We start from the raw sequence: 25,836 nt of genomic DNA, 5'->3' as shown, positions 1-25,836 counted from the left end.
TACCAGGAGTTTAGTTACTTTAGATATATTAAGCCCAGAAACACTTGAAGTCACTGACAGACTAAAACAGTTCTTGATGTGGAGATGTAAAGTGATGTAACAGTTTTGAAATGTGCGTGCAAATCACAGGCCTCTCAGTTCTCTAGATGCAGTCAAAACAGTATCTAAGATTTCAAGCCTTACAAAATATAAAGGATAGGAATATCAAAATACAATCCAAGCTTCCTCTGGTTAATACTGTTTGGGAATATTCACACAGAACGAGAATGTAAAAGATAACCCATCTCTGCTTATATATTGTTGCCCAGAGCAGAAGGTTATCAACACATTTTTACATTCCAAATCTTTGCTTTGCTTAAAATCAAAGTTATTTCAAGAGGTCCCCCTGTGAAAATCAAGACTTCACTACTCCAGGTGCTGAACAGTCATTTGGTATGCAGCCTGAACCTGAAGATTTTTCCTTTCCCAGACAAGGTATATATGTAGCCAACTTTTAAAATAGCATTTCACACAATTCTTTTTGATTAGAAATGTGTTTAGAAAACAGTCCATTAAAACAGAATGAAAGGTCAAGTCTCCATTTGGGTAATTATAATGTTTTCAAGAGTGATCAGAGAGGACTATGGCAACATATTGTGGATTAGGACCTACCACCATATGGCACTTCAAAATAACAAACAGAAACAATGCATACATTTTGTTAAATAAGAAAATTGTAAACAATTTTAAAAACTGTTTTATAAAATCAACCCTTGGTATTAAAAACAGGAAACCTGTGGGATATTTTGTTGCATGCATTACTATTCAGATACAGAAACACTTGAGACCATCAGGTCCTGGGCAATCCTCTTTTTTACTTCTGGTTATTTTAGACTTTTTCATTTCTATTACCTAAGAAATCTGTAAGGTATCTCTACCCTAAGGAAACATTTGAGTTGCTTAAATACATGCTTAAGAGGCAAAGCAATGATGCCCGATTACAAAGACTGAGTACTTAGTCCCATTACTGCCTCTCTACTCTGCACTTGTGAGAGCCCATCTGGAGTGCTGGGTCTAGTTCTGGAGCTCTCAACACAGGAAGGACATAGAGCTCCAGGAGTGAGTCCAGAGAACAGCCACAAAGATGATCAGAGGGCTGAAACACCTACCCCTGCTACAAAGAAAGGCTGAAAGAGTTGGGACTGTTCAGCCTGGAGAAGAGAAGGCACCAGGGAGACCTCAGAGCAGCCTTCCAGTACCTCAAGAAGCCTAAAGAAAAGCTGGGGAGGGGCTTTTTACATGGGAGTGTAGTGATAGGATGAGTGGTAATGGTTTTAAGCTGGAAGAGGGTAGATTTAGGCTAGATATTAGGAAGAAATTCTTTAGTGTAAGGGTCATGAGAAACTGGCACAGGTTGCCCAAGTAGTCTGTGGATGCCCCCACCCTGGAAGTGTTCAAGGCCAGGTTGGATGGGGCTTTGAGCAATCTGGTCTAGTGGGAGGTGTCCCTACCCATGCCGGGGAGTTGGAACTAGATGATCTTTAAGATCCCTTCCAACCTCAGCCATTCTGACTCCATGATTAAAATTAACAGGAAATAAAATAAATCCTAGAAATTAAATGGGATGGAGTTTTTACATCAGTACTGCTGACAGAAGAAAACCCCAAATTGTTACTCTTCTCCACTGCTTCCCCTTTCTGAAAATCACGAGATGGATTTAAAAATTAATACAAATTAAAAAAAGGAGATTTGTTTTACCTCTTTCACGCTTTCAAACTGCTGAAATGTACGTAGATCAGCTCTGAGGTTTTACACACAGTGAACTGTGTTTTTTTCTTGTCAGTGAGTGTTCTCATATGAACCAGGTCTTTAGGAAAAATCACAAAATCTTGTGAAATACGATGCCTTCAGGATCTCAGAGTGGTATGCAAAGCTGGGCCTTGGGAGCCTGGACAGTGCTGGTCAGAGAGCAGAGATGGCAGCACTTCAGCACACATTTGAAGAGCAAGTTTTCCAAGGCAGCCACGTCCGCAGCCCCCCTTCCCTCCTGTGCCCGGGCCAGGAAGGCTCTCCCATGGCAAGAGGGCAGCTCTCTCCCTGCAGCCATTCCACATGGAGCTGCAGGGTGGAAATGGCTGGCTAGAACTCTCCAGACCAACCTCTGATGTTCCAAGGGCCATAGATGTACTGACAGGAGGTCCTGAACAACCCCTGGCCCTCAGTGGCAGCCAGAGGGGGATCAGAGCCGGCTCTGCCCTCACCACCACGGCCTCCATCTTGTCTGTGCTCTGCTCAAGGACCCGTCACCCCCTTCAGAACTGCTTCCTCCAGTGAGAGGCCAGAGACAGGCAGCCAATCCTCTGCCTTGCCTGGAGACTGACGCTCCCCTGCTCCAATGAAACCACCTCTGTCAGGTGGGGGAAAGTCCCGCCCCCAGGTGGTTGGCTCAGGCCTCGGCCCCTCGGGCAGAATGTGCCTCCCGTCCATCATCAGCCTCAGGCAGGGACTGAGTGACTGAGACAGACAGAAACTTCCGCCAAACAAACCAAACAGCTGTTTCAATCAAAAACCTGTGTGAACAATTGCATGGAAATTGAGCAGTCTCCCTCTCTCCTGCGTTATCATTCCAATTACATTCTCCTAATCTACAAAATTGAAAGGTAATGAGCAGTATTTCCTTAAACCACATTAAATAACACTGTCAAAATGCAAATTTATTCATTAAGTATAAATGAGTGTGTTAAATATTCATGAACTGTTGCTTGCAGTATATAATTAATCCCATGGTCTGTGTGTCCAAAAGCATTTAGAAGATAAAGAGTCAAGAAAATGCTGCTCTAGAATGATAACATTTTAAAGCATGTTTTTAACAGCAAATATTTCCAGACCTTTGGACCTTAAACTATTACCAGAGCATATGATTCATCATAATGCCTCTTCACCATGTACACATGCTTTCATGACACAAGGATTGTATCCTCAACCCTTGCTGTCTAATAATCTATTGAGGGAAAGAAATACTTGAGAGTGGAAGGTGCTATTAAATTGTCCCGTTCACTATTGATGCACTCAAATTAGTACAGTACTTTCGACATTTTTAAAATTCCCAAGGATTACAAAGCTGCCCTTGAAAAAAAAGATGCAGTTTGACTCCCTAACTCTTCTTTTTCTGAAAAAAAAGTGCATTCTGACACTTTCTTGAACTGTCATTAATGCTGGTTACCATTTCAAGTATCCTAAAAGACAGTGTCTTCAGCACGAGAAAAAAACTGGCCAATGGAAACACAAACTTCAAGTCCTGTACTAAGCTTTAAATAAGTGCTCCTATTAAAGCCAATGAGAATTATGACACATAAAGTGCTGGAATTTTATGCCTAAATGTCCTTAGCTTAAATATTCACTCTTTTCTTAAATTCCTGCTGCTTCCTTTCATGTAATCAAAACCACTTTCAGCAATTCTTTGTCAGTCTGCTTCATACTGTTTTGGGAAGAATCTTTGATGCACTGATGAAAAGAACCGATTTTTCTTCATGAAGAAATAACAAAAAATAAAGTCATTATAGTGTTCATAGTAATTCCCTCCACAATCACTTGATGATCCCAAGTTGCTTACTGTGTACAGCTTTCAGCTAGTTATGCAAGTATAAACTCCCCAGTGTCCCCTTCTTTCCACAACACTTTCAGAAAAAAAAGTACATGGCAGTGATTGATCTATGATGTTTTAGTGTATGAGATTTTTACCATGTAACTTTGTGTGTGTGTGTGTGTGTGTGTGTGTATTAATCAACACAATACCAAAAATGATTCACAATTCAAGTAAGTCAACTAGTTGTTCACAGCACAGGCCATATAAACTAGATATTAAAGAAGGGCTGTGAGGTTGTGCTCTGTCATTTTTTACTGACATAGGACAAAGAAGCAATCAGACGTTTTGCTAGGTGACATCACCATATATCAAGTGTCTTTCATCAATCAAGTCACTAAGATGATGAAGCAATGCAACTCGTAGGGCATCAGAAAAACGAACTGAACATCTTTTCCAAAGTGCTGACAAAAAGGCAATGTGAGGCCATGTGGATTTGATTAGCTTTATTTCAAGGCCCAAGAAGTATCACTTGATGAACTATAAGCACTCTAAAAATAGGTTGAAGGAAAAGTTGGTAACAGAAAGCAGATTAATGTTTCATCATATCTATTAAACAGGTAAGTCACCAGACCCCATGGCCAGTCAGCTGCAAGACAAATGCTGTTGGCATTCAGTTTAGAAGACATTTGTGACAAGCATATCTGTTGTATTTAAAAAGCTGTGTAAGTCTACCCAGATGTGTTGTAACCAGTACCTTATCTCCTGTGCCAAAATGAGGACAGACCTGCCCTTGTCAAAGACAATTAATTTAATTGTCAAAGACAATTAATTTAGATACCTCTCCTCTGGACAGGAGAAGAGTTAATCAGAAATTTTCTGGGAGAATGTTTTGATTTTTCCAGTGAAGAATGCTAGTTGGTTGTCATTTAAATCTTCTATAGAAAGATGCAGATTTTGATCAATCTTCTGACAAAATAAGCCAGTTCTTAATGTTTCATTTTTTGACACTTCCTCTGCTTACTTCAAACACTGTGTCTCAGAACCTAGACTCTGTAGCTCCCACATTCTACCGATCTAGAGGAGAGATGGGAGCTGCTTGCCCAGGAAGTGGGCTGCCTGTGGAGCTCTGGCTAATCTGTGCAACAAGAAAAATAATGGCCCAAACAGATGTGTTAGAACAGCCCACATCTGAAAACAGATGGCTTTCCCTCATCTCCCACCCACCCCTGCTCACTACCCGATATAGCTAAATCTGGGGAAAAGGCTGGAGATACAGAGGCGATTGGAAAGACTGTTTTGTGAGGGAAAAGTTGGTAACAGCACAGTGTTCCTGCACAGCCTATACTGAAGATATGTCTAAGATTGAACACACATCCAGTGGCAGGGAGCAAGGAGCATCAGTGATTACACAGAAAGCATCAGTGACTCTTCTTCATAAGGAGTTGTGTCACAGATCTGAGATGAGTTCAGGAAAACCTGAATGTTGCTGAAGGAGAAAAAAGTCTGCATGATCCTCTATGGTATTACCCTTGGCTGGCAAATGAAGAAAGACAGGAAGAAATTATTCTGAACATGGAGCAACCATTTTTTTGATGCAGGTGAAACAATGACAGTTTGAGTGGTCTTCTGTTCACTAGAAAGGCAAACAGCCTGCTATGGAAGATGCTGAAAATGAATGCTAAAATGGAAGTTGATGAAAAAACCCAAAGAAAAATAGAAAAAAGAAAAAAAAAGTCCTAATTCAGCATGAAATCAAGAAGGCAAAACCAAAATTAATAAAATATGTAAAAGTAGTAAATTATCTATAAACCAATACTAAAGAGTCTGGATAAAAAAGGAGATTTATAAATTCCATGTATCCAGTATTATTGACAGTAGACAGGAAGAACTGCATAAGTGAAACATTAAAATTAATGGTTATAACCTATTTTGGAAAGATCAAGTAGAGAGAAGGGGAAGTGGAACTCTATGGTAAAAAAGGCACAGTTCATTTTCAGGACACTGGCAGCTCAGAAGCTAATGATCTTGAATGTAATAGATCAATACTTTAACAGATGAAACACTAGATGGGATAGTAGCTGCTGTCTGCAAATCACCAAATCATAGAAGAGAGCAGGATGACTTTGCACCTTCTGTAATGTGTATGAGCAAAAGAGCTGCACTACCGTCTGAGATTTCAGTCTGCCTGACATAAGCTTAAAGTTTCATGATGCTGGTATTAAAACCTCTGCAGAACTTTTGAATATTATATATCAACATTTCTTAAACCAAAAAAGGAAACGTTCAAAAAAGTGAGAATTTTATGTGAGATGTCGTTTCACAAATAGCGAAATGAAATCAGAGGACTTGGTAAGATGAGTAGTATTAGTGATTATGGTGATTGCTTGATTGCTTTTTATGGACATGAAAAGAATGAAGCCCAAGCAGTCTTTCTATCAAACTGGAAATACAACTATTTTATTTAATAACTTCAAAATTAGCAAAGAAAGCTGTATGTGTTTTAAAATATCTAGCTCAAAGGGTTAATTAGGGTCTCCACATAATTGTAAATCAATGACACGAATAAAGAAAGTTGATAACACTGAATATAGAGTAGAAGTGAGGAATTACAGAATTCCTGCAATCAGTGCAGCCAAGTTGTAAGGAGAAATTTTGGGCCAGAAAATTAAAGACTATTTTTCAAATACATTAGGAATCCTGACAATGACAATCCAGATTGAAGTGTAAGATTTTTTTAAGACTAAGACAAGAAAGAAGTGTTCAATATACATTTGTATTTGATATTTAAGGAAAAGAAAGACCATTGGTGATGTTCTCTGAAGATGATGAACTACCAGATAACAAAAAACCCAAAAGAAAAACATTAAATAGAGGCTACTGAATTAGGAAATATTTGGATAGAAAACTTCAGGTAACTGGTATCCAAGAGCTGTTAAATAGATGGCAGAGATATTTTGAATGTTATAACTGCTTTTTGCCAAGTCTTGGAACAATTGGGAAAGATCCAGAAAGCTGGAAGAAAACTTATGTTGTGTTAATATTTAAGAAGGATAAACTTAATGACCTAGATAATTACAGTCCTGTCAGTCTGAAATTGATCTGAAGTAAAGTAATGGAGTGGCTGACAGGGGACTCAATTACTAACTAATTAAAGAGGAGAAATATGGTAAATGCCAATCTAAGTGCAATATGGAAAATAGATACTGTCAAACACAGTTGCTGCCTTTTTTTTCAATTGTAACTACAAACAAAACACCATACTGTTGATATACTTTGATTCTATATGACATTTGATGTGGTATTCATGATTTTTGAGTTAAGAAACCAGGATAACACTAAGTTGACGTGTCGCACATTAAATGAATTGAAAACTGGTTAACTGACATTTCAAAATGTGAATTTAAATGAGGAATGATCACAGAATATGTATTCTGCTGGGATAGCTTCCTGGGAATACCCTAGTCAACATTTTTATCAACAATTTGGAAGACAACCCAAAGGTTTGCAGAAGACTCAAGTCATTAAGGGAGAAATTCGCAATAAAAGAAAAGATCACTGAGACTAGTTGACAAGGATTATAGGGTGATCTGTTGCAAACTAATAAAATAAGATGCAAATGTAAAGCCACAGGAACAAAAACATCAGTGGGATAGGTTGGGTATTCTATAAAGGTTTGAAAAGGTCTCATGGGGATAATTCGATAATGAAACTTTTTTTTTTTTTTTTTTTTATCTGAGTCGAGATTCTATGAGAAATAATCATAAATTCACATTCACATCCCATCCCACTACTATTAAGTATACATGTACTTCAAGAGTAATATACAAACTCAACTGTCCTGCATGGAAGAAAAATGAAATTAATCTGTATTACATAATGTTATTAACATACATTCACAGCTCACTCTGTAATGGGAACATTATGGTATATTCAGAGAGCGTGTCTGAAAAATAACACACAAATTCTTAACAAGCCCCTTGGCAGTGTATGAAGTTTGAAGGGTCCTCAAAGCTGAGCATGTGAATGCTTTTTCTTCCCTTTATTTCATTTTAGTCTTACCACAGAAATTCTCTTTTTCATTCCCTTCATTGTGCTGGCTGACAAAATAGCCCAGTTTGTAAAGGAAACAAATTTCTGTGCCACGAATACCTGAGTACCAGAATCTGGCCCCAAATTAATCATAACATCTGCTGCTTTATATGTGCCAGTGCTGACAAACACACCTGGAATCTCCAGTCCTTTTGCAAAACCAGTTAGTCTGTATGTGCTTAATTAAGCTTCTACGGACCCAGTTAAAATGTCCACATTAAATCCAGTTGCTTTTTAATCCTGTTTCTAGAGAAGCAATAAAACTGAAAAATTAGAGGCTAGTTGGAGGCTGGAGGAGTTCTAGATCCTTTCTCCTTTTAGCACCATAATGTCATCTGCATGCTGGAAGACAAATCTCCATTCTGTGTACGTGTGTGTATGCAACATGTTTTAACACTCAGAAATAAACACAAGTGTAGGTTTTGTGGGTGAGCTTACACTGCATTACTGGATATGTTTAGGATAGATGCCTTAAAAAGTCTTTAAAGTCAATTAAGAAGGAATTCTGGCATAGTACCTCTTGTGTGCAGTAATTACAATGCTTCCTGGAACGGAGACCTTTATTTCTTTGAGTTCAGTCAATGATCAGGTATTATTAAAGTCATAAACAAAAATAAGAATAAAAGTTCTTAGCAAAAAAATCAAATATAAATTATGTCAGACAATTGGAAAACTGTATACATTTATTCATATTTTAAAATAACCCAGGCACAATTTTTCAAGTACATAGAAGCACATTCTCCAAATGGTAGCAAAAACTAAGTAGCATAGAGCAAGAAAACACGTGGCAGAACATCTAAAATAAGTATAAATAGTATAAAAGTTCTCTAAGTCTACATTGATACCTACTATGAATACACTTGTCAGCGTTTTAAAAATGTAACCAAAGAATACATCTAATAAATAGTGTAACATGAACTTTCTAAATAAGTTTATGTTAGTGTCACATAGTAGCAACTGTCTAAGAACAGAAGAATGCTTGTACAGTGTATACATGCACATATGCACATGTATACAGATACAACTGGAAGGCCACAAGAACAAAAATACCCTGGGGTATGAAACGATGAAGGGAATTTTTATGTGATGCAGTTTATAAAAACAATTCATACATTAGCAAACATCCAGCATGTTCATGATAAAATCACGTCCACAAGTGGAATCACAGTTAACTTTTCATCAAACTAAACACTTTCCATGCTGCACCCATGTTGAATTATTCTGTCCTATACCATATTCCTGATTTATGGGGCACATTTGGATGCTAATCTCAAGGTAAATCAGAAGCCCTTGATTCCCATGGTCTGACAGGAGGAATCAGATCTCAGATTTGAAAGAAAAATATCAATGCAAAAAACCCACCCATGCAGAGCCTAAGGAGAGTGAAAAAAAACAAGGAGCTTCTAGTCAGCCAAAAGATGGGCTAACAGGAATTTCACTTTCATGTGGGGCAGTCCACATGAAAAGCTTTAGTTTGCGTATGGATTAGTCCTGAGGATGTGAACTAGATTCCTTTTGGCTGAAATAAAAAGATGTGCTCCAATCACTAGGGGCATTCAGCCCGTGGCACCAAAATAAAGACAGTGTATGGTGCAGAGATCAGGTTCTTAGCACCAACAATTTCAGGCTATAGAACTGATCCAGCTGAGCTAATTCCTTGCTAATGTAGACATAGGCTTTGGAAATATACAGAATATACAGAATAAACACAAATCAACAAGCACTACAACCTATATTTACCATGTAAGAGATTAGTCTTATTTTTTCTTACTTGTCACTATCTGGAAAAAAAATATTCCCTAGTGACTGCAGATGTGTATGTGTGTGTGTGTGTGTATGAGGAGGGGAACAGATGAGCAGCCAAAAGAGCAGTGAGCACACTTTTTTTAGCCCAGTCATCCTCAGAAATAGTATTTTCAGGAGCAACAATATGAAAAAAACTACAGGCATCTCAGCCAATCTTTAACATGTGCAATTACCACTAAAAAAGATACTCCCATAAATGTCTGAGCTTGTGATAGCTGCCCTGCCAACATCTTGACAGCACCCGTGTCAATATAGTCATTCCCAATGTTACACTCAGATGTGAGATTTCCTGATAACAGAACACAGAATTGTGACTGTGAGCTAATGCTTCACCAAAGCAGGTTTAACTATTTCTGTTATTCCACTAAAAAAATGTCAAATTTAGTAAATATTTCCTGACTGCTTTCAACAATTTATTTGCTGTCAGCTGCTAATGGCACTTAGAGAGCTTCAGCAAAGTGCTCTGGGCAGCACATAATAGAAGAGAAAGAAAAAGCGCTACTTCTGCTGCTGAAACTAAGTTCACACACAACTTACATTATTTATTATAGTGCAAGAATAAAAAGTGTAACATGCTATCATGCATAATACATGGTAAGAACATGCATTAATTCAAGTTTACAGTATCTTTATAGCCCATAAATCAGAACAGCTGTGGCAGATGCTGACAGCTGCATATCCTGAAAAATTCCCAGAAAGAGTTGCAGGCAATGCAAAAAAGAAGTGGAATCAGCTGTTTAAGACAACCATAAAATAGTAACTCTGAGAGTTAATCTTATGGTTAATAGCAAAACCCACTGGTAACTTTCCCACTGAATTTAAAGAAACTAATTTCAGCACCTAAGGTGAGACTGTCCCCCAGGCAAGGTCAGGGTGCTGACTTAGGGAGCGTCCCTGCTCTGGCACCCATCACTCCTCACTCCCAGGTTAGCATCACCACTCCCCTGACCCCACAGAAGGGGAAGATGGGACAGACTTTGTGCAGCTCAGAGGCTGCATAAATCAGCTGGAGAACACACTGCATCCCACGGGGGTGGAAAGCGTCCAAAGCTGCAGCTGGGTGGGGAGCCCAGGCAAGCTGGGGAAGCCTGTCCAGGGGTGACTCACAGATACTCTGACTTCCACTGAAGCCCTGTGTTTCAATGTGTGGACACCCTCTCCTTCTCCTTCAGCCCCTTTCTGGAGCATTGGCCTAGAGGACTCCAATTCAGAACAGCCACACAAGACTTTTGTAGCTTATGTAATACAAGGTTTACAAAAAGCTTGCTTTTCTCTGTGTCATTAGCTACACATCACAGCAATGGCCAGAAAATCTATATGAATCTAGTGGTTAGCTATTTACCATATCATTCTTCAAACCTGCATGATCAACTCACATTCCTCTGCATCCTCTCAGAAAAGAAGAAACAGAATGAGTCACATTTGCTGAAAATGAAACACTTTCTCCTCAAAAGAACTATGCCTAGTCAGGAAAAACAGGCCTTTTCTTAAGGAAATACATGACTCTCTGATGTACACAATACTTCACAATGTCCACAAATGGCTCCTGTGTGATCCTTTGGCACTAACACAGAGCTGTGGGTACACTAAGATTCATCACAAACAAAACCCACACTTGCTTGAGTACAACTAAAGATGTGCTATTTCTGAGATACATGGAGAAAAAAAAGCCAGAAAACAACAAGCATCAGTATGTAAAGTGCTTCTGATTTTCTAAGGGCACCATCCCATTATAATTAACAAGTGATTACTTATTTAATTTTTACTTACCTGGAAATGTCCTCCAGCAATCTTTCTGTGCAGTTCTATTCTGTCCGGTCCATGAGCAGGTGAATAAATGCAACCTGCAACAGCTCTCCAAGCATTGGATGGGCTCCTCTTCATTAGCTATACAATGCATTATGTGCACATGGTATTTGTCAGACAAACACTGCTTACCTTAGTACCCAAGACTGCAAAGATTTTACTGGCATGGGTGCTGTAGTCATGAACTTGCCAAAGTGATTTACGTTAGTTTTTAATTGAGTCCTCAGAGATTTCTGAATCAGAATCTTCAGGTAATTTGTGTCAGGCTGACTTCTTTATCCCTGGTATTGTTTATATAGAAATATTTAACAACAGAGAATTTGCCTCTTCTTTTTCCTGTAAAGGGCATGTTTTCCCATTGGTGGGAATTCCTCTTTGAGAGGGTAGGACAATAGCTCCACACAGGAGCTAAAGGCATTTGAAGAAATGGAATACTTTGCAAAAGCATTTCCAGGAGATATCACTGGATACTCCTCTCCTAAAGCACTGAAGAGGCATTTTTTAGAAGCTGGAACACCATCTGTTCCTAAGTAGAACTCTTCCTCAGTCTTTCCCATTTACTGATGTAACTAATACAAGCAGTCTGCAGATGGAGTCTCCCAGACCAGACGGAAAGGGACTGGCTGGATACATAGATTACTTTTTTTCTTTCTGCAGAGAGGCTTTGGTATAAGCAGAAGGATGTTATCTTGACATCCAATGGAGGTTAGAAGGTTGAAATTATGTCTGCTGTGTCTGTCTGGAAAAGCAAAAAACACTTTTTTTGTGTTTTTCAGTTAACTGCCTGTGAATTAGTAATTAGGCAATCAAAAAGTTGGGGTTTTTTCATAGGAAATTTCTGCTCCTATTTAAAGCTTTTTTTCTCAAAAATAAATTTAATCAGAATGTAAAGTAACACAAAACATAAAGTATATTAAAATTTAAGCACTCATTAAAACCAAGGCTACAGCAAGCCAATCAATAAATTACCTCCTTTTTTTTTTTTCTTCAAAAAGTATGTCTCAGAAAACTAACTATATTATAAAAGAAAACCTTTGGTCACTACTTAGCTGACTGATAGCAAAAAAAGATGCCAAATTATTTGTGAGTATTCCTCTATTAGCAGCAATGTGAAGATATATTTTCAAAACCCAGATAAACTCCCTGCTTGTTTTATACACATGAGTGGTTGATTAAAATAGGACTGCTTGCATGAATAAACAATTAGGATCTGATTACATTCAGGTAAACTGTAGTAGGCTTTATTTTAAAGAAGGAAGAAATGATTCTCAGCTGATGTCTTAACTGCTCTCAGAAGGTGAATCATCAAGGTCTCTTACTACACAGCCAAGTACTGAGATTCTTTCTTCTATACCACAGCGCTGATTTTTAACAGATTTTGATTAAATAATATATTTGTGGAATCATCTTTAACACAGTGGTCACAGCTCCTCACTCATATAATAAAAACCATGCAAATATGTGTTTAGTTTATGCTAAGGCAGGTTCATGTAAACAAGGGATCTGACATTCATTTACTCTAGTGTGAATGAAGCCTGCTGCAATGTGTCTAAAAGCAGATCTTCTCTTATTGCAAATTCAAGCAGAGAGCAACACTTTTACTTTGCTCTGTGACAATTGCAGTCTAATGATATTCCCAATTTTGCTGTACATTTACCCATTCTTAGGACTGTATTTTTCTTACAAGCCTTTGTATGAGATACTGTTTCGTACAGCATGCAAGCACTCTACAAAAAGCTTCAGTATGAAGCACACATTTTACAACAGATTTAGGGCAATTTAGCAAGTCTTAATTATGTTTAAAACTTTCTAAGCTTTAAAAACTGCCTTGCATATGAACACAAGTTAGGCAATATCTTTATGCCATGCTCATTAGGGAGAAAGATTATGCTTTGTGAGGACAATTTTCATGTAAGTCAGTCCAGCCCAACTGCATTTCAAAGTGCAGCACTTTCATAGTAACTTTCTATTAACCCAAAGACCTTCTAAATGAAAGTTCAGTTTGACTGATGTTCTTCTTCTCAGCTCTTCCCACTTGGGAGCTGTAGGTTTTCCCAGGATGTCCTATGCAATATGTGTGAAATGTTCTCCCTAGTTCTGCGAGTCCTGTGTTCTTCAAATCCTGCATTACATTTTTTTATTGGTTTTCTGCTTATCCAGCCATCCAAGTTGAAAATATGCACATGCAAATGGGCAAAAATCTAGCTCACAATTTTTTGTTGCTACAACTCTTCATCCTTCCATGACCCTTCTCCCTCTTGATTTCATCCTGTGCTATACTAGCCTACAATTGATTTTAAACTCCAGGGACAAGAAGCAGCCATTTAAAATTATTTTTATATTACAGCATTTCCTGTAGTCTTCAGACACTCTGGGCACCTCTTCTGCAAGGCATTGTACAAATCCATTGCAAATGAGAATACCTCTCTCAAGAGCTTACAAGAAAGTCAAGACAAGGAGTAGGAAAATATTATTATTCTCCTTTTCCGAACAGGAAGGTGAGACATGAAATAATCCAAGAAGTCAGGGCCAGAGCCCAGATTTGAATATAGTTGTTTATCCAGGATCATAAGCACAGTCCCAGCCTTTGTCTGACAACCAGCATGAACACTTACAGCACTAAAGTAAGCAGTGAAAGCTGAGCTATATTAAAAATAAAATCAGAAAGCTGCATTTACAGTACAAAATAGAAGGAACAAGAGAGATGATACCCTGGCATCACCTACCAACAGGAAGAAGAAACCAATGATCAGGAGGAGGGAACACTGGTGAAGAGGTTTCCTCACCATCATAAGGGTTGCAGCTGCTGATGAGAGAATGTATGTGCCACGAACATATAAAATATAGATTTATATATACAATAGGAAAGAGTCAGTATACAAATACTTACATGTAAAAATAGATGTTTACTTTCCCCTTTTCATGATTACAAAAGCATACAAAGTTTCCTGTTGGTTAATGTTTAAGTAGTGTGAGTAATCCCTGTGTGTCATGTTCCACACATAATTCTTTCAAGTGTTCACAGTATTGGCTATTACAGTGTTGAATCTGACATTCCAGATGTTAAAATATTCATAGGACACATTCTAAACTTAAAGCATTAATTTAAATATAGTTTAAATAAAACTCACATGTGTAGTTGAACTCTGGTCATATTAGAAATGAATCTGCTCCAGTTGAAAACTTCCCATGAGAGTAAGCTTGGAAATACATATTTCAACTAGAGATGAGTATATTTTAAGATTCTTGAACTGCCTCTCAATGTGCAGATAATACTGCAAGATGGTGAGTTTTTCAAATCCATCTGAAGCGATGCAAGCTGAGAGAACTCAGTACTACAAATTATCCTCAGTAGGAAAGTGCATGCACAGAACAATTGGCCATCAGATCCAGACACATTGTCACTGTCTTCAAATATGCAACAGACAAGAATAAATTACAAGTACCATTGTTTTTGTGTTAATAATAAATGCTTTATAGCATTCTTTATCAAGGAACTGCCTTATGGACTTAATCCTCAGAATTCCTCTGTGAGGCAGAAAGATGTTATCTTTGCCTTTAAACATGGATACACTGGAGTTTTAAAATAAACTATGTGGCTGCATGAGGAATTCTGTCACAAGACTGGTATTTGGGTGTTGGAGCAACTCACCAGGCACAACTGGAGTCAATGGAGATGTTTATGAGATAACTTTACACTAACCAGCTTGGGTAACCACAGCAGACTTGGTACCACAGCCAAAGGTTTGTCATGGGCGGCAAAACACAGCCTTTGCTAAGTGCCATGTAGCTGGAGCTAAACTGTGGGACAACAGTGTCAAAAAATACAAAAGACATGATCCAAGATGGTGCAGCCTGACCAGCTTGCATTTCAGAAATTATTAATTAATCAGGAGCCTTGAGTAAATAAATCCTTCACATGTGAGAGTTATGTGCAGTTCAAGAACCATTAGCTCACCTCTAATTTTACCATATATGCAAGTGCTCACATGTATCAATGTATTCAGGTGTTTTTTTAAAATTTACTCAAGCATAGACCTTGGCAGTCTATATTTTTCCTCATATTTCCTTTGTGGAAAATTTCTATTAGTATCACAAAAGGAACTAGTACTGCAGTACTGCAAATGAGCTGCAAGTACAAATTTTGATTAACTAAGGTTATATGAACAAGTTTTAAAAGACCACCCATGTTCTCTGTGTGCACCTGTATATACAGGAAATCTCATCAATCTTTAACTGTTACTGCTTTGAAGTAAAATCCAGTTAAAGTATAAAGTGCATTGTTGAGAGTAAAACCCTAAGAAATAACAAACAATGTGTCTGCCTTCCAGAGATGTATTAATTTTGCTTAAAAGCTGAACCATCACTCTTTTTGTCTTCTAGTTTTTAGTTTAGTGTTATCTAGGCTGAGAAATGCCAACCAGATATAAGCAAAATTATTGTAAACTGAGACATTTTTGTAATATGCTGTTAAGGGAGAGCTTAGAAAACCAGTATCAAGACACTGTCCAGTTGGGGTGCGTAAATATTATTGTGTGCTTCTTGGCCCATTTGGCAAATACTTTCTTTTCTGTGATAAACCTGTGGCCTCCATATGGAGCATTTTCATGCAGGAGGTATTCCTCACACTCATGCCTTCCTGGCTCGTAATAGTGGTAGGGAACTTTATGAAGGCCTTCTGACCTAGGGGGGAAAAAAAGATACACTTGAGTATTATTTCCAAGAAAAACATGAATATATGCTGCACCTGAATTCACTGAAATCCTTTCTGTGTGTCAGCACCTGAGCTCTTTTGCTGAACTGTATAACATCTTTCATTACAGCATGATTTGAATATTTTTTTCCTACAGAAAATGAATCTATGTGTATCTCAAAACACACTGGTATTATCAGCTGGTAAGAAGCGGATGGGCTGGTTCTTATGGGTAATGCACATTTTATTTAACCTTAGGCAACTCAGTCTGTAAAGCTCCATCCCTAAGCAAAGTCTTCGCATTGGATAGTCCCAGCTCTTGAAACTGGTTCTTGAAATGGCTGCATAAGGCAGTTCTAAGGATAATATACATTATAAGTAGTTAATGCAGCCAGAATCGCAGCTTTAAGCAAACCCTTCTTTGCTGACAACAGACTGAAGTGCTGTCAGACTGTTAACTGGTTTTACATCAGGGCTGTGCAATGCCAGCTTGGCTGAACTCTGTGAGGACTTCAGGCCCCTCACCCCTCATCTCAGGGCAGCTACTGTGTTTTCATAAACAAAGAACAACATATGCTCATTCCATCTGGATGACTCACTCAATCAGTGAAAACTGCAAGTTTTAAAAAGTCAGGGTCTAATGCTAAGGTAGCCTAATGGAACAGCTGTGACTCATTCTTTTGTTTGTTTTTGGTTTTTTTTTAAGGCTCTGGCAGAAATTATTCCCCTGCTGTTGGAACACAGAATGCACAGGAAGGGTCTGTACAAAGACTTTAGGAGCTGAGGACCCACTGGTTACATGCAGCACTTGAATCAGCCTAGGTACAAAAGAGTAGATTTGTGCTTGTATCATACATTAAGGCATTTCCTGCTTTTATGAATGATCGATAGTTTCATATTTTGCTAACACATTCTGTAGATTAAAACATTTAACTTGGACTTTTAAAAATTGTGTTTATAGTTTTAATTCTGACAATAAGATTAATACATTGTCACTGTAAGACCACTAACAGTAATTGGTTGGATTTAATGTCAGTTTACTGTGATAAAGCTCTCACAACTTGTTTTATTATCTAATTAGAAATGCTGGACTACTCAAAACAAGCCATATACAGCCTGGAAAGTTCAAGTAGCTTGCTCAGTGGTGGTTAAATGTAATTTCAGATAACTATCCTGGGCTAATCAGTTTCTTTCACTGCCAGGTGTATTTGGTATTCAGAGAGTTATTATATTACTATTTCCTCTATAGATTCGTTTTAGCTGTAGAAGTACATTTTGTCAGAAAAGTATGAACATACTTCGTCTCCAGCAAATTCATAAACTACTAAAGATCTTAGATTAAAAATAGTTCCTTAAACATCGGATGTTAAATTTTGTAAATGTTTGTATTTTATCAAGAGCAACTACCATATCAGGCCTAAATATGTTGACAATAGTGTCACATAAATGCAAAACACTGGGAAATGATTGCCTGATTACATTTTTGGATTTATGATATGAAAATCAATTCTGAAATTTTAACAAGACATCAGAATTGAAGATGCATGAAAATCATTTCCTGTGATCTTACTTGCAGTAGGTGTCATTTATCATCCCATAAACGTGAATTCCATAGCAGGCATCCATAGCCAAAATTAAGGTAAACCAACCCGTACTGAGATATGAACCTGACTGGACTCTGTAAAAATACAACAAACACAAAACAAATGGCAATGAGAAATTATCAACACTTTATCAAAGAAATATAAACTATTACCTAGGACAAAAGACATTAACAACTTGACAATCAGTCAAAATAATACCATTATTTTGAATTATTTATAGACGCTCTCATTCTTGCCAGCTTTGGACCTCAAGATATTGTCCAGAGAAAAAATACCATGTTAAATATCTGAAGTCAAACAATACATCTCCCATAAGACAGAAAATAATTTATTTTTACATCTGAAATACAGTAATTAGTAGAGTGTGTAAAATGAGATAAAGTTCATGAAAAAGCAAACTAATGGCAGTTTTTGCTGTGTGGATGTCAGTATGCACTGTCCTCTTCCACAAGTAAGATCTTCTTCTGCAGTGGGCTGTTCTCATCTTGAAAATTCACACCATACTGAAACTTGTAAGGATATTTTGCTAGAAAACCAGATAGTATAAGGCTTCAAAAAACAAAATTCTTGGCATATCCCTTTTCATAAGTTGGTGTTATCTTTCTTTAGTATAACATAGCAGAGAGAAAAACACAAGAAGACAGTGCCCAGATTGATAACCTTTGCTCAATAACTAGTTGCATGAAATCAGTCAAAAAATATTACCTGCATGGGTGAGAACAAATGGCATGTAAGGATTTGGCTCACACACTAGCTATGTAAGCAAACAAATGCAGTGTTAACTGCAGACCAAATCCTGCTCACTCTGCTCAGACAAATATTACCAAGGGGAATCTGTGAGTCAACAGAGTCACCCATATAACCTGGGCAACCAAGACAGACTGCTTTAAAGCCTCATAAGTAATAAGAACACACTTAGCCCTCACTGCTTACAAACTGGTTAAATTCCAGCTTTGTGCATGAAAATGGAAATAATTACCTTAAAATTCTAAATAACTTGTCAGATTTCCAAAGAAAGATATCATGAAAGCTATAAACCATCTTAGCAGATCCTCAACTTTGGGTAAGCTTGAGAAAGTTGGGTCTGAGTGAAACAAGGGAATAATTCAGCTTTATGCCACATCTTTTGGCCTTTAGCTTTTGGGTACAGCAGGGAGCAGCCTGTTCTCCATCATAAATTAAAATAGCCTAAGGTCTGCACACCATTAAGTTTTGCTGCAGAAGAACTCTGGAGTAGGACTGTGTGCAAATCAGTTATCCCCATCAACAAAACATTCTGAAGACATTTTCATCCTGATATAGGAATAAAGATTTCATGTGGAAAAAACCCCCAAACAAACCATATAGCAACTTAGCCAGCCTATAAACCCCAAGTTTTCAGTGAGACAGAAGAACCAGCCTCTGCTGTTTCTTCAGAGTAAGAAGATACTGCGATCTCCAGCCTCCAAGGGAAATCTGCCAATCAGTGGCTTTTGGCTCAGATTCTGTGCTACTTCCTTGCTCTTTCTTGTTGAAGTTTGACTAAAGACTTATTAAGTTGATGGGTGAAAAAACAGTTGTACAGTCTTTGTAATGACATTACCTGATACTTACAAGACTGAGACTAAAATTCCTACTCTGATCAATACTTTTTCTTATGGATAACTGGAAAGCTACAAGACCTTTATATTCCTAAAGAAACTCCAGAACAATCCAGTTTAAAGATTTTTTTTTGTTTGGTTTGGTTTGGTTTGTTGTTTCCTTTTTTTTTTTTTTTTTTTTGTGAAAAACTATTACCTCAATTACCAGAGAGTTTTAGTGTATTCAAGAACATTCAAAATAGTTTGGGCTACATCTTCACTTCTGTGCCTATTTCTATTGTCCTTCATGTGTTAGCTGCTATGAACTTCTATTCCTACCTTTCCTGAAACCTCCTTTTCCTTGGGGAAACTCTTAAGTATCTTTTTAGCTGCTTTTGTAAAGGATCATTCTGGAAACAATAATTAAAGGGCATAGCATAGAAGAATGACAAGTGGGAACAAAAAGCAGGGTGTCAAATACTCATATTGCATTAAGTGGACATCAACTATAATTGTGCTGCTTTACTTGACACCTTTATAGCCACAAAACTGTACATCTCCTTATCTGTCCCTTTGGGATCTTCATTTCTTCAAACAGAATGTTCTGCTGCTGTCAAGCAAAGAGAATTCCCAGTCTGACAAATGTTATTACAGAGTAACATTCTGCTGTGTTAAAAAGCTGCATTGCTTCTAGCTTGCTTTCTGCTCTTGCACCAGAAGAACACTAGCCTTGAGCTTTTAAAGCCATTTAGAATCATAATAACCATATAGAAAAACAATATGAAGATCAGGACCCCTCAGATAATGGAAGTTTATTGGAGAGTTCTATATTGACAGTAGCATCTGAAATTTGCTATACTCAGGAGGATAAAGGAATTTTTAAAAAGAATTAATCAATATTTCATGTCTTGTTTTAAGACCATTGAACCTTAGTTCTTTCATCCATATACTACACTGGCAGGATAAATAAAAACAGCAGAATGCGTTCCCACAAACCTTCCATGGGAGATGAAGTGCATGACAGAATACAGATTATATACTTTAAACAAAGCACTTACATTCCTCCCATTTTTTTTCCTCTGAAGATACATAGGGATACAAGGGAATATACTTAAGCAGTGGAGATTCTGGATGATTTGGTAACACCTTAGAATTCAATCTGATACCGTAAACATACTTTCTACATTCTAATGAAAGCAATATTAGAAATGTGAAAACAATTTCAGCTGCCCCTAAAAGGTCATAAATCTCTGAATACCTTTTAAAATATCATCCCATAAAACTGTAGTGCAAAGCAATGTCTAAGCCCTTGCTATTATGCTAACACTGTGCACTCAATTTCTTTCTCTACAGGGGGGGTTTCACGTGTTTTTTGGCCAGGGATTTTTGAGACTCATTAGAAGGAGTTCCCCTTATTACTGTCATTTCATTCAAATTTCAAATCTTAAACACAGAAAAAACCCCTCCATTTATGTGTAGTATAAGGCTATGTTCCTGCAAAAATCTGAAGGAGAACATTAATCCCAAAGTAGGGAAAACAGGAGCTTGTTAAACATCATCTATAGAACTACTGTAGGCAAATCTGTTGTGGTCTATGTGTGTGCAGCAAATCCAAAGTTGTTCCTTATGGCTCACAGTGACTTTTTCTTATACTCTAAAATTAATGGGGCACCAGATCTAGGCAGGAAATTGTCTCAATGGCCAAGGAGAAAATAATGCACTATTTTTCAAAAAATGTGTTTAAAAAGATGATTTTGCTTTCAAGACATGCTTTACAGCTGAATGTAGCAATGAAAAAATAATGCTCACAAAAAGTTACTTTCTCTATTTATCTTGAAAGTGAAAGCTCATTTTGCATACTTCCTATATTGTTAAGATGCTTAAAGAAATGTTAGTAATTGGGATATAATTTATTCTGCTAAATACCACCCAGCATTTCAGAAAAGTACATATCCTTAACATTAAACAGATGAAAAGACCAATGGAATCAGATTAATTAAGATGCTTGAAACAAAGTATATGCTTGCCTATCTTACTCTTAGGAAATGTTTATGTGCTTAAAATAGTATTATTTCATCTGATAATATAAAGGTAAACTCCAAGATTAATAGCTATTTCAAGTCTTAAAACATAGAATTTGCATTTTTAGTAATGCTTTCCAGAAACTCCACTAGAAAGAACTGAACATAGTTTCTCACAACACCTTAAAAAAGGAGAATTGCCTTTGATATTTAAGAAGGAAATGGTAAAAAGCACATTTAGGATTTCTAGAATTGCAATATAAGATACATAAAGCTTTAATTAAAAATTAATTAAAAATAAAAGCAATTAGACATGGTTCTTTAGCCTTAGCTTTCCAATATTCTACAAAAAGCACAAGAAATTGATGTAAAGATGGAATAGAGAATGCTCCATAAAATAGTTACCCACTAAAATTCATATTCTTTGACAGCTTTGATGTAGGCTACATGAAGTAAAAACAAGTGCTTTCTCTCATTAGGAGAAAAGGGAGGAACATCAGATATTTTCTTAATGATCAAAGGCAAGTGAGTTCAAATTTGGTAAAAGTTTTGTTTTCACTTGAGTTCTGTTTTTACCATAGAAATCCAGGAAGTTCTTTCTTTGTTCATTTGTTCCAGGAATTTTTATATGCACAATCAATTCTAGTTCTATGGTTTAATGGATTGTAGTTTCCAGAGGGAATTTTGCAGGTAAAAAATTAAAATGAAAAGCAATTTCATGTCCATCTGACATGAAATTCTAGAATTCTAAATTCCAAATAAATGCTAAATTTTTACTGGAGAAATTAGCACAGAAGGTCGATTATGAGTGTTAATTAAGATGACAAAAATTTAGGACTTCAAGAAGCTATTAAATAACAGAGTTTGCTAACTAACTAGACACTTTTCCTTTTTTCCTTAATTCCAAAACATTGCAGTAAAATAAAATTCAACAATGCCAGATTGAAATGACAAGATTCCCTAGGCCAATTAATTGACCAAAAAATTATCTTTCCATAAAGGCTGATTATAGACTCCAATCCTCAGATGACCCTCCTACCAAACTACTGGATCAGCAGCAGATTTATTTGCAGCACCTTGTCAGGCCTCTTGAATAATAAATAAGTATAAATTAAGGTGTTGGTCTAAAAAAAACAGGAGAGCTGTAATCCACGGAGTTGATAATGTGAGGTGTCCTTCCAAGATGCTAAACTATTTGTAAAAATTATTCAAAATAAAGAGAGATATTTTCAAGAACTGTGTTAAGATTATCTTAGACTGTGTTCAGTAGACATGCCTCTGTTATTTGTATTCACAGTGTATCAAGATACCATTAATCTTCTGGGAGGGGGTCAGTGTACCCTGGCTTTGCCTGTCTCTCTGCCACTTGCCCTGTGTCAGCCTTATCTGTGACTGACCCTTGGGAATAAGGGTAGAAGGAACATGTCTCCTCTGCACTCCCTTGTAAAGACATCCAACTCTTTCTCCCGGGGGTTACTATAGGGTTTTGTTTGTTGTTTTCTTGTTTGTTTTGGGTTTTTTTCATTCCTGAATAATGGTATGTTTCCTTGCAACTAAAAATATGGAAAATTTATCTACCAGCACAAACTGATGATCCATATAGTAGTGCTATACTAACCAAATTAATGCTACCATTCTACTTATGATGACAAAGATTTCTCTTTTTCTTTTCTGATGAATAATATCTGAATATAGCTGCTGAACAACTCTTCTTCTTTGCCAAATTAAACATCCACATTCCCCAAGGCAGAGGTTTGGTCTATGCCTTCCTCTTCATATCAAAAGTAAATTTGTAAATGGCAGATTAGAATAAGCTGACATAAAAATGCCCCCATCTCTGAGAGAATGGCAAGGCTCATTTTCCTACCATCTCTCCTTTGAGGAGCAGATCTAGTTCTCATGCCAGAAAGCTGTTTCATTGAGAGGAAAAAAGGAAGTACATTTGGTACAGGAGAAGGGTAAGACACTAAATGCTGAAGAGTATTAGCACTAGCTGAGATTTAATTGTTTTCTGTATGACTCAACATATGCTTTGTTGCTAATAATTTCATTATATAATTTCTGCAGAAAAAAAATATCGCAAAAAACCAATGAAGACACAAACACGGATAATTGATTTCACCTCGAAAAATGGTTGCTATTTCTGCATTATAAAGAAACCTGTTAGGCAGTTGTTTGTCATCATTAGGCATTCTTTCGTATGTGTATGTGTGCACACATGTGCTTCCTTTGCATTCCCTAACAATGCAGGACATCTAATAAACTCCCATGCCCCTCTAGCAGTGTGCAGACTGTCTCACACATTTAAAAGCCCACATAGTGCTTCAGGTTATTCTGAAAAGTGAAACATTTCTATATGGACAGATGTTTTATTATCCATCATGTATGGTTTTATGCAAAGCTTAAACAAGTGGAATGCATCATGAACAGCACAGATCACATTTCAGATTCAGATGGTGGCTGTGCCCAGCAAGATGTAGCTGGCAATTGAGAAGTGATGCACTCCTGCCAGGAGTCCATTTCAGTTGAATTCTCTATAAACCCACAGTAAAGGCAGTTCCTAGGTCATCAACTAGCCCATGAGAACCTTCCCCCATATTGTGACCTAAAAAGAGATATAACAATTAATAAATCTTACATCAAAGTGGCCTTGAAAAAAGACAGGAAAGTTCTGAATGATCACAAAAGGGAACAGAAATGATGGCTTTATATTTAACTGCAGCTAATGAAAAACTCCCACAAAACCCAAAAAGAACAACAAAAAAACCCAAACCAAAACCATATACACTGCTTACAGTTTTTTCCAAGACAGATAAAACCAGTATTAGAAATAAGGAAGAATCTGCTACTGGAATTACTGAAATCCATGATGCATCTGCTTGGGTATGTAATTCACGCTTATAGTTACAATCTTTGTGTTTTGCATGTAGTTTTTATTTCTTTCCTCTCTTTCTCTGCTCTATTCAATACATACATGGAAACCTGAAAGTGGAAAAAAAAAAAAGCAAAAAAAAAAAGCAGCTTAAAGAAATTTACTTCTGCTGCCCAGGCTTCTGTAGTTTCCTTATTTGTGGTTCCTTGACCTGACTTTGATGCAACTCAGGCAACCAGAGAAGGAAGTTATTTCATCCAGGCAGAGAGGGTTCCTTCAGATGCCTGTACTGCTGAGCTCACAGAAGAAAAGGACAATATCTGTTTATCAAGAGTAATCATAGATGTCCAGCTTGCTGCAAAGCACACAGAAAAGAAGCAAGACTAGAGAATTACAGTTGTAAACCTTGCCTTCCATCCGATATATATATATATATATAAATATATGTATTATATTGTTATTATATATATCCTCTCTTTCTCTGCTCTATTCAATACATACATGGAAACCTGAAAGTGGAAAAAAAAAAAAGCAAAAAAAAAAAAGCAGCTTAAAGAAATTTACTTCTGCTGCCCAGGCTTCTGTAGTTTCCTTATTTGTGGTTCCTTGACCTGACTTTGATGCAACTCAGGCAACCAGAGAAGGAAGTTATTTCATCCAGGCAGAGAGGGTTCCTTCAGATGCCTGTACTGCTGAGCTCACAGAAGAAAAGGACAATATCTGTTTATCAAGAGTAATCATAGATGTCCAGCTTGCTGCAAAGCACACAGAAAAGAAACAAGACTAGAGAATTACAGTTGTAAACCTTGCCTTCCATCCGATATATATATATATATATAAATATATGTATTATATTGTTATTATATATATGTATTATTTTGAGGTGATGCTCATGCAGGAAAACTTGTGCTAGTGTGTTCAAATTGAATGGTAGAGAACAAAAACTGCTGGGTAAATTTCTAACAGTTATTTGGCTTCTGCAGCTTGCCCTGACTCTTCAGATGCAAATTGTGCACTTGGTGCAAACTGTTTACAAAATGGTAAATCCCACTCCCAATATTTTTTTTTCCCCACTCTCTTCCCTAATCCTCCTGTTTCCAGAAAAACATATTATCTTGATGCCTCTTGACTCAAGAATTCTTTATTTACTTTTCTTAAGTACAAGCTGTGGTTTGAGGCACAGCTTCAGCTATTGCATACACTCAAGTTATGAGCAAAAGACTCCTTTTGTAAGTGCCCTGGTTGCAGTTGCCACCTGGGATCTGAAGTTAAGCACTTTATGCATGATTGGATTTCACTGATGAGCAAATGGCTGTTTAAATCAGAAGAGGATCCACAGAAGTGTGGACCATTACAACCATGCAATTATGTTTGGAATGAAGGGAAACTAAATTCACAAAAGCAGATTTGAAGGCTAAGCTGTTGGCATCTTTACATAGCCATTTTTTTCTTAAAAAATCACCCGAGTAAAAATCACTCCACCCTAGAAAGACTGAGTTTATCAGGAAATGCAACTCTTCTGGTCTATGCCAACACAGCACTTGCTCCATGGTTCAATTACTTACGCTTGCAGTGGTTGAAGTGAACAGGAGAGAATGCCAAATCCTTTTCCCTGAACAATACTCAAGCCTGCAAGTTAGCTCAGGCTGTCCCATTGTTCTCCACTTTCCATTGGTCTATGCTAGGTCAAAGACTGCAGTCCCTGGTGGCTGTGACAAAAGGAGTGACAGCTGAGACCTTGACATGGGTTTCACAGCTTGTGTGACAGGCCTCTGTAGTTTAGCTTTTGTGCTGTTCTCTTCACCAGTAACTGCATCCAGT

The 25,836-nt window shown here is 37.3% G+C and overlaps 1 protein-coding gene across 1 annotated transcript in view; it reads right to left on the bottom strand.

Annotated features, from left to right (window-relative positions):
- Positions 1-15,762: 15,762 nt before the first annotated feature.
- Positions 15,763-25,836, bottom strand: part of ST6GALNAC3 (ST6 (alpha-N-acetyl-neuraminyl-2,3-beta-galactosyl-1,3)-N-acetylgalactosaminide alpha-2,6-sialyltransferase 3) — a gene marked incomplete at its 5' end in the record, with an annotated part of 115,307 nt that continues 105,233 nt past the window's right edge. The window contains 2 exons of the mRNA XM_010006723.1: positions 15,763-15,949; positions 17,530-17,637. Of these exons, the coding sequence (XP_010005025.1) occupies positions 15,763-15,949; positions 17,530-17,637 (295 nt within the window). The remainder of the gene's footprint in view (positions 15,950-17,529; positions 17,638-25,836) is intronic.

This window comes from Chaetura pelagica, unplaced genomic scaffold (genome assembly GCF_000747805.2).
Source record: "Chaetura pelagica isolate M959 unplaced genomic scaffold, ChaPel_1.0 scaffold69, whole genome shotgun sequence".
NCBI classification, from domain to species: Eukaryota; Metazoa; Chordata; class Aves; order Apodiformes; family Apodidae; genus Chaetura; species Chaetura pelagica.
Note: the sequence above shows the minus strand (reverse complement) of the source record. Positions and strands in the feature narration are given on the sequence as shown.